This window comes from Falco punctatus (genome assembly GCF_963210335.1).
Source record: "Falco punctatus genome assembly, chromosome: 17".
Classification (NCBI taxonomy): Eukaryota; Metazoa; Chordata; class Aves; order Falconiformes; family Falconidae; genus Falco; species Falco punctatus.
The window spans coordinates 3484098-3500380 of NC_137597.1; the positions used below are offsets into that span (position 1 = coordinate 3484098).

The 16283-nt window shown below is 59.1% G+C and overlaps 1 protein-coding gene across 1 annotated transcript; it reads right to left on the reverse strand.

Annotated features, from left to right (window-relative positions):
* Positions 1-1897: 1897 nt before the first annotated feature.
* DEF6 (DEF6 guanine nucleotide exchange factor) lies at positions 1898-15641 on the reverse strand. Its single transcript, XM_080367774.1, has 11 exons — positions 15282-15641; positions 10101-10241; positions 8158-8343; positions 6056-6283; positions 5829-5975; positions 5545-5653; positions 5164-5462; positions 4466-4632; positions 4063-4261; positions 3527-3617; positions 1898-3300 (listed from the first exon to the last, which is right to left on the reverse strand). The coding sequence occupies exons 1-11, from the start codon at positions 15489-15491 to the stop codon at positions 3089-3091; spliced, it is 1989 nt and encodes a 662-aa protein (XP_080223900.1). The 5' UTR covers positions 15492-15641; the 3' UTR covers positions 1898-3088.
* Between the last annotated feature and the right edge of the window lie 642 nt (positions 15642-16283).

Sequence of the window (16283 nt, forward strand, 5' to 3'; positions counted from 1 at the left end):
TTAGATCAGCTGCCCAGTGGAGTCGCTGCAAGCCTTCTGCTGTCAGTGCTGTTACTCGAGGTTTACAATGGAGCTAATTTTATACCTTCACACCCTAGGTAAACCACAGCGTGGCTAATCTGATAAGTGATGTTATGTTTAAAAGGCACAGGCCCTGTTCCCAGTACAGTTACTCAAGGAGCAGCACAGAGCTTAGGTGATGCTCCTCGGTAATGCAGATTAGCCACAATTAGCAATTGGCCTCCCAAAACCACCGATCCCTGGGCCAGTGCGCCACAACAGCAGAGTTTGGGGCTGTGAAAGATTCACGTAGAGAGCAGCAAGGTCATACCTGCCTGCAAATGCTCATGCGCGTGATGTTACCCTGCAGAGAGCTCCAGGAGGTTTCCCACAGGAGACCCCACGCTGGTGCGGGGGTGGGATGGCGCCGCTCTTTCCCAGCGCCTCCGTGAGCTCTCCTCGTGATCCTGCTGCAGTTTATTCTTGGAGGTGCCGGGGCGCAGGCTGACAGTGCGCATCAACTGCCGACTTAAGTAAGCTCCAGCCCTCGGTTGGCCGCTCCAGGAGGATAAGGCAGATCCGGGCGCATCCAGACTTGGCAGCAGATCAAAGGCAGGTGCTGACACCGGTTCCGGCTGTTCCCTCCACTCCTGTCCTTGCCTGCGGCAATTAATGTATAGCTTTTTGCCGCATGGGAACTCAGCTCTCTGGAGCAGAAGCAGCGCTCTGGCGAGCTGCTTTAAGGAGGGACGAGGCAGCCCTGGAGCTGGTGGAAAGCGATGGCGCTGCCACGGGCAGGGATGCGGCCCCGCGTCTCCTGGGGGTCGTGCACAGGATGAGAGCCCTTGTGACAAGGCTGCGGCACGGAGCCACAGAGACGGGTGGGGATGGCCCTCTTCCTCCCTGCCTTAGGTGTGGCGTGGCACGTACCTGTTCTGGCGCCTGATCAGGGACAAGACTGAGCTAACGAAGCTAATGAGGGAGGATGCCGTCTCCCATCAGTGCATTTCCACCCAGCCCATTTCCTTCCCAGTAGAGACTGGTATTTGGCACCCTCACTGTTCTTGTTCTGCCTGCGGATCGCACACAGCAACGAGCAGCTTTGCCAGGGTCACCCCAGGAGGCTGCAGCGGTTCATACCATGGCCCCCACACCCCTTGGTGAAAGACAGAGCCCCGGCCTCCGGTGCAGCGTCAGCAGAGCCCCAACCTCCAGCGCAGCGTGTTGGGAAGGCCTCACTCCACCAGAAAACCTGCGCAGAGTTGAGCGATCTCATGTCCCTGTGGACCGGCCAGGATGGAACAGGGCCAGGCAGGGACCCCAAATCTGTGTGGGGACCACACAGGGCTGTAGGGGACATGCTGCTGCTCAGGACCACCCTCCTGCGTCCCAGTGCAGCGGGAAGGAGGAGGAGAGGCGGTGAATTTGACCTGCAGCCCCTGCAGGGCCAGGGCTACCACAGCTGTCACCACGAGGGCTGCAGCCGCCCGTTACCCTCTCTGTATGTCAGCGAGGTTGCGTGGGACTGGGGCACAGGGCCACCCAGTCACCCTCACGGGCACAAAGAGCCACTTTGTCCTGGGGCAGCCGTGCCGCTCCGCTGGCACCCGCAGGAACGGCCTCTTGCGGTCGGGCACAATGAAAAATAATTGTGAAAAAGAAACGCTGTAACAACTGCGGGGGGCGGGGGGGGGGGGGGGGGGGGGGGAAGAGCTGTGTGAGCAAAAGCTGAAAGCCGCAGGAGTAGGAAATAAGATTGTAATCTCCCTAACGAACTGCAGTTAATCAGCGTGAGCAACTGTGAACTGGGGTTTGATGCAGGGCTTGCTACTGGTGCCTGTTTCCAGATGGAACCCTTACGCGACTGGGGGCTCTGCGTACAATAAAGACCCCAAAGTCACCGGTGAACGGGACTGTATTGAAACAGAGGTACTTGGACAAACTAACCCCGGTGTCGGCACGTGTTGCTTTGCTTTGTTTTGTTTGGGGAGGTTTGCCAACAGACTTGGCTTTTGTTCTCAGGTTTTTTGGGAGCAAATTAGCTGGAGGAGCCAGGCCAAGGCCAGCGTTACGGGAGAGAGCTGCCGCATCCACCGGCTCCCGGTTCGGATGGCCCCTGGGAGTCTTTGCCGTTGCCTTCTGCGGGCTTGGACCAGACCCTGAGCCAGGACTCCTGAAACCAGGGGTCCTGCAGTCCAAGGGCAAAGACCTAAATGAAGCCCTGAGCACCGTTACCTTCCTATACAAGCACTTAATGATACAGAGGTGTTGGCCCTCCCAGACGTTACCGCTGCCCCCCGGAGAGGAGCTCATTGTCTATGGCCAGCTCACCAGCATCTGTGTCCCCCTTGGCCCTCCGCAGACCAACCCAAAACCCACTGGTGGAGCCTCTTTCCATGGCTGGTGTCTGATTTCTTTTAACGGGCTGTTTCCCACAGTGGGAATCAAACCCCCACACTGCCAAGGAGGGAGGGCAGGGCCTGCAGGGCCACAGATGCGTGGGGAAGGAGGTCTCTGGGGGCCAGCAGCTCCAAAAGCTTTATTGCTTGTTGGTTTCTGCTAACATCTACGTGACCCCAGTGATTAACAACCACCTTCAAGGAACGCACGTGTTAGCTAAGGACACCCCAGCCTTTCTGTGGGGGTGGCGAGGAGGCACCGCTCTGTCTGCCAAGGCTCGCCACGCACCCAAGGGCGCAGCCAGCGATGCAGAAGGACCTGCTGGTAGAAACCAAAAGGGAACCGCAGCCCTCGGCCACGCGGTCCAGACCCACCGGTGGCTTATCTTTTTTTAGACAGGGTGGAAACTGGAGTCTGGGGAGTTGAGTCCAGGTCCCACATGTGGGGAGACAAGAGGAGATGGCCCCGCCGCCTTCTCCCCAGCGGTGGGCTGGCTGAACCCCCTGGCGTGCAGCTGCGGCCCTTCCCTGAAGAAAACGGGAGCATCTCTGCCTTCTATGTAGTCATCTACAGGCTCTGTGCCGGTCCCCACTTGTCTCCGTCCAGAGATGGCCATATTGACTGTGTCCGCTCAGAGGGACGTGCTGGGCCCCCGCAGTTCCCCGCTGGGCTCTGCCATCCTGTGGGGCTAGTTGGTGGGCTCTGTGGCCATGGGGTCCGCATCCGGAGGTGGTGGCACGCCGCTGTTCCCACCGTTGCTCACGTTTTCCTTGCCGTTGTCCGTTGTGGGCTCGCTGCCTTTATCCTCCACTTTCTGCTTGAGCTTGAGAGGAGAATCTCTCTGGGAGAGGAAGGGTTGGTAGCCAGCAAAGCCTCCTGCGCTCACGTTTGTACGCTTGTCTGGGGACAGGCAGAAGGATTGTTTACCTGGGGTCCAAACGGACCTTTCAGCTAAGGGAAAGGGCTGCAGGGTCTCTCCTTGCCAGAAGTGTTGGGGTATCTTCTCTAAAAGATGGGGGTCCCCCCAGATGCCCCCAAAGAGGGGAAGATGGGTGGGAGGCAGGGCTCATGCCCCAGCCAGCGGTGCTCGGGAGGGGCAGGGAGGGTGTGATGGCCGGTCTCCTACCTCCAGGCCCGATGGGGTGCATCAGCCGGTTCATCTGGACGTTCCAGTGCTTGACGTTGGTGCTGGCCTGTCGCAGCTTCCGCTGGGCTGCCTGCGAGGGGGCGGAGGGGAGGGGAGGGGTGAGCCAGCCGCCCCGCAGCCCCCTGCCCGGCACCGTGGGCGGAGGTTTCCCTTCCCTGGGTAAGCCTGGATCGGGGTCTCCCTCCGGATGGAGACGCAGCTCGCCCTCCTCCAGGTCTTCTGCTCCTCCTCCAGTCCCCCCCCCTCCACACACTCCCAGTGTGGACATTGCTCTGGACAGCAGTGCTGTGTCCCCAGGGCAGGACGCACCTGTCCCATCTCAGCCACCAAATCCCCCCCCCCCCGGTGCCTGCGCCTCGCACAGCTCAGAAAGCCCCCGCGGCAATGCCAGCTCGGTCCCCAAAGCTGTGGGTGGCCGTCCTGCCCGCCCCCCAAGCTGGGGGTGACTCAGGGAGGGCTGGGAAGTCCCCTGGGGCTGGCGGTGTGGAGCAATGTGGCACCGATGTGGCGCTCACCATGACGTCTTGGTCCACCCGCTGCCTGTTCACTCTCACTTCTTCCAGCTGCTTCTGTGCCTCTTCTAGACACTTGTTCTTGTTCTCCATCTCCTGCTTGAGGACTTGCTTCTCCCGCTGAGTTTTGATGATATACTCCTCTTGCTCCTCCTTCAGCTTCATCAGCTGCTTCAGCTTCTCCTCTTCCTCAGCCAGTAGCCTGTCAACAAAGAGCAAGAGCTGAGGATGTCCCTCTACCACGTCATCCACCAGCTTCCCCCATCCCTGCTGACATACTGGGAAGTCACCAGCACACCCCAGTACCTGGGGAGCGCTGCATTGCCCTGGGGAGCACGTGTCCGTGCCCAGAAGCTGCCCTGGGAGTGGGGCTGGTCGAGGAGGAGCAGGGATGCCCTGGTCCTACCTGGCCTGTGCGTATCTCACGGACTCCTCGTCCTGCCGTGCTTTCACCTCCTGCTGCAGGGCTTCCTGGAGACGCTCCTGCATGTCTTCCAGCTCCAGGATGCGCTTGCGCTGCCGCTCTGCCTCTGCTTCCTTCAGGACCATCTCTGCCTGCATGGAGGCGCGAGCCTGCGGCCGGGAGAGGAGCCATCAGCGTGGGCAGGTGGCAGAGCTGCTGCTGCCGTCCCCGGGACCCCCGTACCCCTGAGCAGATGGGGCCAGACATCTCCCACACCAGGGAAAGCCCACGGAGACAGTTCCAAAGCAAAGCCGATTCCTTGCTCAGGAGACACATCGCGTCGTTTGGAGCCAGCACTGGCTGCAAGGTCAGAAACGGGCTCCGTGGCCATCCTGGCACTAGCACGGGCCTGTCACCTGCCCCCCAGCTGCATACAGCCCCGGGCAGGTTGTCCTCATCTCCTGCTCCTTGGGTGTCTCCTGCACAGCGGTGCTGACCCCTCCACCCCTCGTCCCCAGGTCACACACGGCCCCCAGGAGCCCAGAGGTGATGGGTGGCTGCAGCATCCTTGCAAGAGCAGGACAGGCTCCTAAAAGCTCCCCCAAACCCCCAGGCTGCCGGGGGCAAGGGCAGGGGAAGGAAGCGTCCGTGCCACGAGCAACCCAGCCCTGTGGCAGGACACGTCGCGAGGAGGCACCCACCTGCTCAGCCTCCTGCAGCTGGATCTCCAGGGTCCTCTGCATCTCCTCATGCTGCTGCCTCCGCCGCTGCTCCTCCTCCTGCAGGAGTATCTCTGCCTGCCGCTGGGCCTCCTTCAGCAGCTCCAGCTCCTGCAGCTTCCTCTCCTTCTCCTCCTGGAGCTGCTTGAGCCGCTGCGTCTCCTCCTCCTTGGCCGCCTTGCGCTGCTCCCGTTGCTCCCGCTGCTCCCGGCGCTTCTGCTTCAGGTCTTTGTGCAGGGACTTCTTGCCCTCAGCCTGCAGCCGGATGGCCGTCTGGATGGCTGGGGAGGGAAGGGGGTGGTCAGCGAGGACGCAGAGGGGGGCACAGGGAAGCTGGGGAGGGGGTGCAGGGTGGGCACGGACCTAGGGTCCACTCCTGGCGCTGCCGGGTGTCGGAGGCGCTCATCTCGTAGGTGCGGGAGGAGGTCTTCACGCAGAACATGCACCTCTTCCCATCTCGGTCAGGGAGCACCTGCAGGGAGAGGACCCAGGACGGCGTTACCCCCCTGTCCCCCACCTCATCCCCACCTTCTTCAGCCAGAGGACCGGCTCTCCCATGCTCTTGGATGTGGAATTGTGTATTCCTGGGGGCTGAGGGGGATCTCCTGGGTCTCCTGTCCTCACGCTGAGCACCACCTGGGCCGTACCTCCACGCAGCAGTGCTTGTCCAGCGCGATGCTCCCCTTCTTCTCCTTCCGCTCCTCGCTCATGTAGTAGGACAGGACACTGGGCTTGAGCGTGAACCACCGCTCCGACCAGTTCCTCCTCAGCTGGCCCTTCTTCCAGAGGTAGCCCTGCGCCCGAGACACACAGGGGTCAAAACCAGGGTGGGGGCAGGGCAGAGCTTGTGCCCCAGGACCTGTGGGCTCCTTGCCTGTTTGAGCACGTCCTCGATGACCTCCTGGTACACCTCCTCCACGGCCATGCTGACGGCCTCCTGCTCAATGCCGCGCAGGAACCGCCCCGAGTTCACCATGTCCAGGAACTGCCAGACCGTCAGCCCCCCCTGCCCCTGCGGCTCCTGGGAGAGGTAGTCATCCAGCTCGCCGGAGTTCAGCTCCACGTTCATGGCCATGCAGATCTTCTTCAGCAGGTACTCCACCTGTGGGGACGGGGAACTCAGCCATGGGGAGAAGCGAGGGCTGTCCCCACCCCACCGACCCATTTCGGAGAGCCCAAGCCCACATCTCTTTCCAGCCTGGAGACGCAGGACCCTTATCCCAGAGGTATCACCCTTGTGATGGTTGATGGTCAAGGCCAAGGTGCTCCAGGCAGGAGGCAGGCTCAGGAGGTTGGCGGTGGGTTAGAATTTTACCGCTGTGAGGAGGTTTTTCCTTTTAACCACAAGGCTGAGATGTTTGGGGCTGGTTTATCTGCAGAGTGAGAAAGCTCTGCCGAGTCGAGTTCATGGGGAAGAACAGACCGAGGCCGTTGTCCCCCACCCCCAGCCTGCAGGGCAGGTGCCTCAGACCACAGCCCTGACCTCAGCACCCCTCTGGTTTCCAGCTGCAAGCGTAAAAACACTGGGGGGGAGGAGAGGAAGAGGTCCCTATGGAGGAGATGAGCTTTGTTTTGAAACTGTAAATAGATAGCTTTAAAAAAAGAGCTGAAGTGGTTGACGTGATGATGGGAAGACTCATTTCAGCTCAAGTTTTGCTGCCAGCTCTCCTCTACCCACAACCTGGGGGACCAGGGAGGGTGGGTGGCCGCAGTGAGCCACGCAGAAAGGCAAAAGACACCAAAGCCCTTGCACCCATCTGGATATTATTTTTTAATTTTTTTTTTTTACATCACCTAACTAGGAGAAGGGTAAGAATTTAAACGTAATTTATTTTTTCCTTTTTTTTTTTTTTTTTTCTTACCCCCTAAACTGAGCCCTGTGAGCTGAAAGATGATTCAGTTTGTCACGGTCTGGGGAACAGGAAAGACCTCTCCCGGGGAGCAGGAAGTGCGGTCACCCTCCTACGTCTGCGCAGTGCCACGCTGCTTGTCTTTTTTTGTCCTTTTTTTTTTTTCTTTTCACTTTTTCTGCTGATCTCAGGAGGTTGATGGTGTAGAAGCAGATGGCAGCTGCTAGCCCAGTCGAGCTCCTCCTGGCGAGGCCGCTCTGAGCTTATCCCTTCTCCCTCAGATCTGCCCAACTTCTCATGGGGGTTTGATCTGACCCTTGGAGAAGGGAGAACCTCCCCCTCCAAATGCTGCGTGGAATTTGGGGATTTGGAGATTACTACCAGAAGCTTTGCTGTGCCCTGGGTACCTTGCTTTTAACTCTCAGGATGCTGGGCACGGGGTGAATGCCTGGTGGCAGCAGGCACGGAGAGGGACAATCGGGTCTGCTCCACCGCTGCCTTTGTTCGTGTAGGACAGCCCAAGGGACACAGCCCCATCCAGCCTGACACCGATTTCATGGGGAGCAACCTCCCATTGCCCCAGATTTTAAGGGTTTCTCATCATCTCCTCTTTCCCACCCATAAAAATCAGGATTTCTCCTCCAACACCGCGCTCGACTCAACCCTTGGGTGAGATGCAGGGGCTTCGGGCAAGGGACCCGCCCCAGGAGGAGCTGAGCTGCGGTTGCTCCTTGGCTGGGGCTCTGAGAACTGGCACATTCATTTCAAAGCCGGGAAAAGAGCTCGTTGGTGTAGGCTTAGACCACGAAAGTGCAACACAGACCAGCCCACACCTCATTGTCCAAGACATCAGCATTTTGGAGGGGTCCTTTGAGCTGCTCCCAAGTCATCCCCTTCCCCCTGGGCAGCAGGGCTGGCCATGGGCATAACAGGGGGTGTCCAGGGAAGACACCCCCTCATCCCACCCCTGTCTGCTCGCTCTCACACCCTGGAGCTCCACATCTTGCAGGATGTGATGGGACATGCCAGGAAGTGATAGTGGGATGCGTCATCCCCAAATGGGGCTCCGCCAGCACACGGAGCCCTGGGAGAACGGGGGTGGGGGGGCACGAGAGGCAGGTCCTACCTCATCTGGCACCATGACGAGAGGGTATTTGTCTTCAGACAGAAAGTTGAAGAGACACCAGAGCCTGAAGGCATCTTGGTGGGATATAACGCTATTCCCATTGCGGTCGGGCTTGTAATTCTTCTTCGCCGTCAGGGTCCAGCAGAGCTCATCAAAGTTTTCTTTGACAAAAGCACCTTCCTCCACCTGCAGGCAGGAGTTGAGGGGGTGAGCACGGTGCTGCAGGGCTACAGAGGGGGCTTCTCGGGGCGGGGAGCGCTGGAGGGAAGAAACCCTCACACCTGAAACCAAACCTCCTGTCCCTGCCGGTGAGAAGCACGGGGCGACCGGTACATGGGACACACAACCGGAGTGTAAGTGGGCGCTGCCCATTGGTGCCAGCACAGGTCAGGCCAGCAAGGCACCCTTTATATATATATATATATATATATATATGTATATCGGGTATAGAAGATGCTACGGGACTGCTGCAGCACTGTGGCATGGCCATGGTGGCTCAGCCATGACCTGCCGGGCTCTGGAGCACATGTGGGACCCCCGTGGTGAAGCACCAGCAGGACCCCCGTGGTGAAGCACATGCTGCATGGCATGGTGCTCTCCCAAGCCCACCTCCCCAGTGCCTTCATGGCTCCGGGTCATTCCCAGTACCCCCTTTGACCATGAAGAGGAACTGGGGCTCAGCGAAGGGAAGTGTTAGCCCACGGGCAGGCATCACGAACCGCAGCCCCGCTGCCTGTCTGTGAGCTTCTGTGGCCACTCGCCCAGCATCGCTACTGGCTTCATGTGGCTTTTGGCCTGTTACTGGTGAACTGTGATGGGGACCAAGGGAGCCTGGCCACTTCTGGCTGCTCCATCCCAGCTGTGCGAGCTGTGTGCTGCTGGCACGAGGGCAAACTGCAGCCTGTGGTGGCCAAGCTGGAGAAAAAACTTCGGGTGGTGGAAAGCTGAAAGCCCCTCTTACTAGGAAAACCCACTTCCCCTTCTCAGGCTGCCTCTGGGATTTTATTAGCCATGGTAAAACCAGAAGGAGAGGGTTTAAAGGTCTTTTCCCAAAGAACTGTCTGGGAAACTGGAAGGATTTTGGCTGCTCCGTGCTGGAGCAAGCAGGCTGGGCTGACCTTGGGCAGCTGCCCCGGGCAGAGGGAGCCAGGGAAGACTGTCCTCGCCCACCACAGACCAGATCCCTGCAGCTGAGATCAGCATCCCTGGATCAAGCTGGGCAGCTCCTGAACCGCTCAGGGTCCGCAAAGACCTGAACCGCAAAGACCGGCACGGACGCCGGTATGCTGGGAAAAGGCACGGCTCAGCCCCGGGGAAGCGGCAGGGCAGGGCAGGGAAGGGTTACGGCACCCAGCTCTGGGCCCCCCCTTCTTTCGAGCACACAGTGGAAGAAAGTTGTCAGTCATTTTTCCTCTCCTCGCATGCCTGGAGGAAACGCGCACCCAGCCGCAAAGTCTCAGTCTCGCTGCTGAGCCAAACAAAGGTGCCTTTGAGTCGAGTGGAAAAAAGGGAGAAAAGCCCCTGCCCACCCCAGGCTCTGCTCCTGCCCTGGCACCTTGTCCTCCTCCCTCTCCTCCTCTTCACCAGCTGAGGTCACACCTCAAATTTGAACAGGGGCGGAGAGGAAAAAGGGGCTGATTTCTCTCTCCGAGCTCTTTAGGAAATGTGGGCAGAGATACACCTCCGTCCAGAGCCTTGACGGAAAGGGCTGACTTCATCCTTGCCAAGAAAACACTGAGGATTAAACATTTCCCACTCGCTGCGGCGTTCACCTGCGGGCTCCCCACCTCTCTGTATCCTTTTTCCAACCACCGAGGCACAGGATCTCCGAGAGCGGAGGGAAGCAGAGCCGTGGGGGTCCCGCACCATGTGGGAGCAGACTGGGCACCGTGGTGTCCCCACTCGAGATGCAGCCGGTCGGGGGGGATGGCGGAGGGGCTCACCTTGTCCAGGATGTACTTGTTGAGGTACGGCATGTAACCCTGGCTGGACACCGGCCCGTCATCGTCATCGCGGAAATGCTCTTCCAGCGCCACGGGGTCGTGGGGGATGCACAGCACCGTGTACAGGTTGTGAGACAGCACCTGGCCGAGCACGAGGAGATGGTGAACAACCCCCAGCCCTGCCCCAGCGCATCCCCACGAGGCCACCCACCCGCCCGGGGACCCTGCCCTGCCCAGCATCACCTCCCTGCGGCCACAGCACCGAGGCACGGTTTGGGTTTGGCAAAGGGACAGCGGAATATTCCCAAACGTAAACCTTAGAGAATCATTTCCAAACAGACAAAAATTGAGGATTTTTCCACATGAGTTTCTTTTTTTTCTTGGCACACAGGGAACCTTTTTTTTTTTTTTTTTTTTTTTAAGAGCTGTTTCTAACATTACAGAGCAAACAGGACATGCTTTGATCTAGACAAGATGATAAGCCACCCCAAGCCATGCTGTTTGGCAGCTGCCCTTAGCAATTTCTTGAAAACATAACTGATGACGGCGCCCAGCGTGGCAGCGGTTGCTTTCTGCCAACGGGGCAGAGAAAGACACAAAGGTGAAAATAAGAAAAGATTTATAAGAAACTAAGAAAAGGTTTTTGTCTGCAAGGGAAGCAGATGATGGAGACCTGGAGACATCCTATCTCCAGAAGCACTCCGCCAGTGTCACCGACCAGCCCGTTTTTGTCCAAATCCTCCAGAACAAAGCGTGTTTTGAAGCTCCCGAATTTCCCACGTGCTGGACAGCCCACACCGCTGCCGCGCCAGCAGCCGGAGCCCGGAGCCAGGCTGCCCACGAGCACCACCAGCCTCTCCGGCTCACGGTGCCGGGCAGGTTGTCTCCTTGTCTTTCCCTCCCAGCAAGCAGGAGGTGGTTCAAGGAGCATCCCAAATGGATCCCCATGGCACCAGGGTTTGCAGAGATGGCTTGTAGGATCTGCAGATGCTGCTTGCCAGGGTTTCAGGAGAGGGGCTGGAGGAGCTGGTGCGCAGTATCCCTGCTCCTCTCTGTGCAGGACTGGAAATTTCCTCCCAGCGGGAGAGGAGCTGCTGGAGGCCATGCCGGCTGCTGCAGCTGGAGACGGTTCTTGCTCAACCAGATTTTCTTTCTCTTTTCCAGCCTCCGGACCGATGTTATCAGCAGGCCTCCACCCTGCGCTCCCACACAGCGGTAGCCCTGAGCGTCGCTGCCATGGCTGCGCTTTTTGGGGTTCAGTGTGGCCCTGGGGTCTGCACAGGGGTGGAGAGGGATGGAAGCACCCTGGGCATCCTCTGGGATAGCTCACAAATCCATCAGGACGGATTGAAAGTTTGGGAATCACATCCTGTTCCCCGTTTCCAACATAGGGCCTCGTTCCCATCTCTTACATCTCCTCTCACAGCACCCCAAAAGCCCTGGGGGGAGTCTTGCATGTGCCCCCCACCATGGCCAGCACCCCGAGCCCCTCCATCCGCCCCAGCACGCTGCAAAAGCCCCTCCACTCACCGGAGCGGCCACCTACAGAATGGAAGCGGGGCAGGGTGGGGAGGAGAGCCCTGGCCAGGCTGGTGATGGGGCGCGTGGGGCCAGGGCTGCCCCAACCCCACGGAGAGAAGAGGTGAGAAGCCCCCTCCGGGCTCTGGAATGAAGGACAGGAGTGGAAAATAACAGGGGGGGAGAAGGGAAGGGATGCTCCGAGCGCAGTTTGGTGGCACAACCTTTCCCCTGTGGTGTGCAGGGGGTGGCTGGAGGGGGCTGGAGGTCTGCCCAACACCCCCCAGGCATCCCAAATCCCTCCGAGCACCAGCTCTGATGCTGTTTCTCCCCCCTCTCCCCCCGCTCCCCATCACCCCTCACTCCCACGCCTGCAGCCACTGCTGACACCAGCTGGAGTCGGGGGTGGAATATTTAATGTGGCTGGAGAATGGCAGGCCCTCTTCTCCCCCAGGGAAGACGTCAGGGCTGATGCCAGGGCTGGGGGTGACCTTTCAGGCTGGAGCCTGGCTCCCCGTGTTAAACAGCCCAGTGGGTGGGAGCGGGGGGGGCTCAGGGCTCCTGCACCACGCAGGGAGCATGGCTGCTGCCTCAGTTTCCCCATGTGCAAGCAGACTGGCCCTGCTGAGAAAATCAAAGCTCCACCGGCGCTGGGGGTGCAGGGAGCCCTGTCCCAGGGGACCCCCAGCAGCGGGAACCTTTCCCAGCTGTGAGGGCTCCTTCAGCTGCCCGTTTTCTGTAGCGAGGGGGATGCGAGCGGGGACGGCTGCCTCACCACCCCATCAGCCAAGCCCCCTCGACTCAAGCCCAGCCCCAAGACCACCAGTTCCCTACCTCGAGGAAGGCTTCCCCCCCTGCTTGAACGGCTGAGCTGCTCGCAGACCCGTTACTGGCCAAACTGGGACCCACTGGCCTGTGCCGAGTGTATTTTGTGCATGTAACAAGCAGAGGAGCTTTCAGACCAAGGCAGGCACCTCCATCCTGCTCTGGGGGAGGGTCCATAACCCAGCTGTGCTGTGCCACCCCAGCCCCCCAGGCACCCACAAGGGCTACGCACTCTTTCTCAAAAAGCCAGCAAGAGCCACTCGCCTGCCATCTGCACCCCAAGCCTGCAACCCCACGCAGTGACAGCGGAATCCCTGTGCCCCCCGACATGAAGCCTGTCATTTAAACCGCCCGCCTGCCCCCCTCCCCCCCTCTCCACTCCCCAAGAGCTTTGCTGTCGGGGCAGCCTCAGGAGACAGAGCCCTTGGACCGCTCAGCAAACCGCTCCTCTCCCCCTTGAAACAGGGGCAGGAGCGAAACAGAGGTGCCAGAAGGCCCTGGGACGGTGCTTTGTGGCTCCCACCCGCTGCCCTAGCTGGCCACAGCCCCCTGAAAGGGCTCAGCTCTGCCCACCGGGGCCGCATCCCGCATCCCAGCCAGCGTCCGCGGGGAGTAGTTCCCCCAGCTTGGCCGGGGAGGATGCAACGGCACCGAGAGGACACCCACTCATCCAAGAGCAGCGCTGGCGCGTGCCCACACTGGTGACAAAACTACCCGACATCTCTCGACACGTAGCACCCCACCACCAGGCTGTCCTTCCTTCCTGTGCAGATACACACCTACACGCAGGCAGACGCTGCGCTTGCTCGCCTGGGAGCGTCCATACAAGGAACTCAACCGCTGGACCCAGCGGCTCCCCACGGCTTTGCCATCACGCTTCGAAACGCCGATAAATTCACTTGTGCAGCTGGCCGGAGAGCGGGCGGAGGAGTTAAGCACCCAGCTCCCGTCGGGGTGCTGCTGTGTGCCGGCAAAACCCCAGCACAAGCTCTTGGGGCTGGTTTTGTTGCTGTCGCTGCAAACGCTGCGCACACCGGCCTTTCTCCCACCCTCGCTCATCATCCTTCTTGCAGCAACACGCCTGGGCGAGCGAGCAGAGCGCGCAGAGCGCAGCCCGGGGAGATTTCGGAGAGGGCACGGCGATCGTGGCTTTAACATGTTATAGCTCCAACCTGCAAGATCCTGGTGTTTTTCTGCATGGAAGTAACAGGAATGCCGCTGCTGGCTCGTGTGGGCTGGGGCAAACCCCGGCCAGTGCTCGGCAGCAATGGGGGATGGAAACGCTGCCCCAGCCTCGTGGTGGGCAGAAAGTTATCGTCATCAGGCTGCCCTGCCGCCCTCCCGGCGGGTGGAAAAGCGGCGAGAGGTGACTCTCCCCCTCTGAAATGTCACCCTGGGCAAAGCCACCATAGAGACACCGTCCCCAGCACCCCCACCGCCCCCGCACCAGGGTTCAAAGCTCCCCGGCCTCCCCAGCACAAACTCTCTAGGAAATCACCGTTAAAATTAGGGTCTTGGTGGCCTCAGCATTGTCGCCGGTGATAAAGATCTCACAAGATTAGTGCTGCACGTGTGCACGGCCGCTGCTTTTGGGGCCAGCAGCACACGTGGGCTGGGCTCAGGACCCAAGGGCCTGGTGCAGGGGATGCTAAGGGGTGCAGAGCAGCCCTTCTTGGGGACCAGCAAGGGGAATTAGGCTCTGGCTTGCTTTGGGATTTTCCTTAATTCCTTCAGCTATTTCCACAGTTTTAAGTAGGTGAGCGTGGCTCGCAGGGCGCACATGCAATGAGCTTCTGGGGAGCAGCCAAAGCCTCTCAGCGGCTGAACAGGAGGAGCCTGGCTCCCGCTGCTTCTCCTCCTCACCCCTGCAAACAAAACTGAATTTTGGGGCAAAACGTGCCCCCACTGCCAAGCCCAGCACCTTCCCTGCAGGCTGTCCTGCGGGAAGCCCCCAAAAGTAGAGGGAACGGAGGAAAAAGAGGTTTCTTTGCAACGTTTCTGGCAGGCTGGCGGCAGCTGCCGAGCCCTGACACGACACCTCCCCGTGTTTGGAATGTTTCTAGCTCAGGTCTTCCCTCCGCACTGCAGCCCCCTGCTCCAACCAGAATTCCCAACCCTGGCACCAGCCTAAGAACAGGATGCTTACACCGCAACACAAAAGGAGTCCCGTCGTTTGCAAAGGGAAAAAAAAAAAAGATAAAAATCAGTAATTACTGTCGAAGCTGAGGTGCAACTTGGCAGATTCGCCTATACCCCATCTCGGAGGCAGACAAAAAGGTTTTTAAAGCCGTGATGGGTTTAAATGAAGGGCTGAAGGCAGGAGCCCTCTGTAAAGCTGCTAAGGAGGGGAGTGGGGGGAGAGGGGAAAGCAGAGATGGTTTTTAAAGTGCTGTTTTATTTCTGGCAAGATCAGTGAGTTTTCATTTAAAACCAGCCTGCCTCATACATACCGAGCCGCTGGTTGAACAGGAAGAGAAATGCGGGTGCTCCAGCAAGCAAGAAAATATAAACCCAGTTTGGGCTGCTAGTTAGCCATAAAAAGCGTAAGAAACCGAAAACAACTAAAAATTCGATTGCACCTCATTTTCACCTACAAAATACATTTGAGCATTAACTCCCCCACTCTTTTTTTTTTTTTTCTAAAGGGAGATGAGGCAGAGCCAGAGAGCGTCACCAAAAACAGCGTAGAGGCAACAGCAAGGTCTTACTAACTGTAGTATTTCACAACTCCTCCGTGAAAACCCAGGAGAGGTGCAAAGCATCCCTGGACCCGGTCTCCCTTCGCAGCCCACCCACCAGCCCGGCGCTGGGGCCAGCCGAGGCCCCTGGGGAACTCACTTTGAGCTGGGATTTGGAGACCTTGCCGCTCTTCTCCACATCCAGGGCGGTGAAGGCGTACCAGATGGACTTGAGCAGCTCCGCTCGCAGGTCCATGGCTACAGGCGGCGATGGCAGAGGCGGCTGTGTCGAGGCCGAGGATCCGGTTCCAGGAAACCGCCTGCCTCGGCAGCCTTGGGCGGCGGGGGACGCGCGAAGCTGGAGCGCCATCTGCTTGGGCACACCCCAGAGAAGCCCACGGGTCACAGCATGGCTTTTCCCTGTCACCAAGGGATCCCCCACGCCGAGGGAAGCACAACGCTGCCGGCGCGCAAACAGAACGAGGGTTGTAACCCTTCCTTAGAGATCAAAAGCTTGCTCGGCATTCATCTTCTGCGGAGAGAAATCCCCTCCCCGGCTCCGGTGGCAGCTTCCTTTCCTGGGATTTAAATGCAGAGGTTCCCCAGTCCTGGTTTCAGCTGGGATCACTTTCTTCTCACAACAGGGTTTTGCTTTTGTGCCTTTTGCAAAGGTTCCAGCCCTGCTTGTTTTGGGATCAGCCACACCGAGGAAGGTGAGCAGCGATCGAGCCGGCTGCTGCCCTCCCGCGGCTCACTGCAAGCTGCTTGGGTCGATCCAAAAAATAAACCAGCTGATCGCCGGGAACCTGCGCTGCTGCTGGATTTACGGTGGGATGTGGTAACTTTAAAGGTCTTTTCCAACCTTCTATGGTCCTCTCCACACTGGCTTTGTCCACAAACTGCCTGGGGCAGAGGCACGAAGCAGAGGGGCTGAGGTTACTCCCGCTGGGCTGAGGAAGCCAGCCCAGGTCTCTCCCCCCAGCTCAGAGGGTTGCAGGATGCATTCACAGACACATTTTCTTGTATTGACACAATTCCCTGAATCTAGGCTTACAGGAGATCTTGGAGAGCCAAGCCCTGATCTGAGATTCAAGACACAGCTCTTAACCCCTCTTAAGACACACACTGGGGGCTTTCAAGCTACACCTTGTCTTGCTCACAG

Bases quoted from the DNA above. Each gene is read 5' to 3' on its own strand.
- DEF6 (XM_080367774.1), bottom strand. From the start codon at position 15,491: ATGGCGCTCCAGCTTCGCGCGTCCCCCGCCGCCCAAGGCTGCCGAGGC. The intron at 6,284-8,157 runs GTAGGACCTGCC...CCGTCCCCACAG, and splicing joins TCGTCATGGTGCCAGATGAG to GTGGAGTACCTGCTGAAGAA. The intron at 5,463-5,544 runs GTCCGTGCCCAC...TTCCCTCCCCAG, and splicing joins GCGCCAGGAGTGGACCCTAG to CCATCCAGACGGCCATCCGG.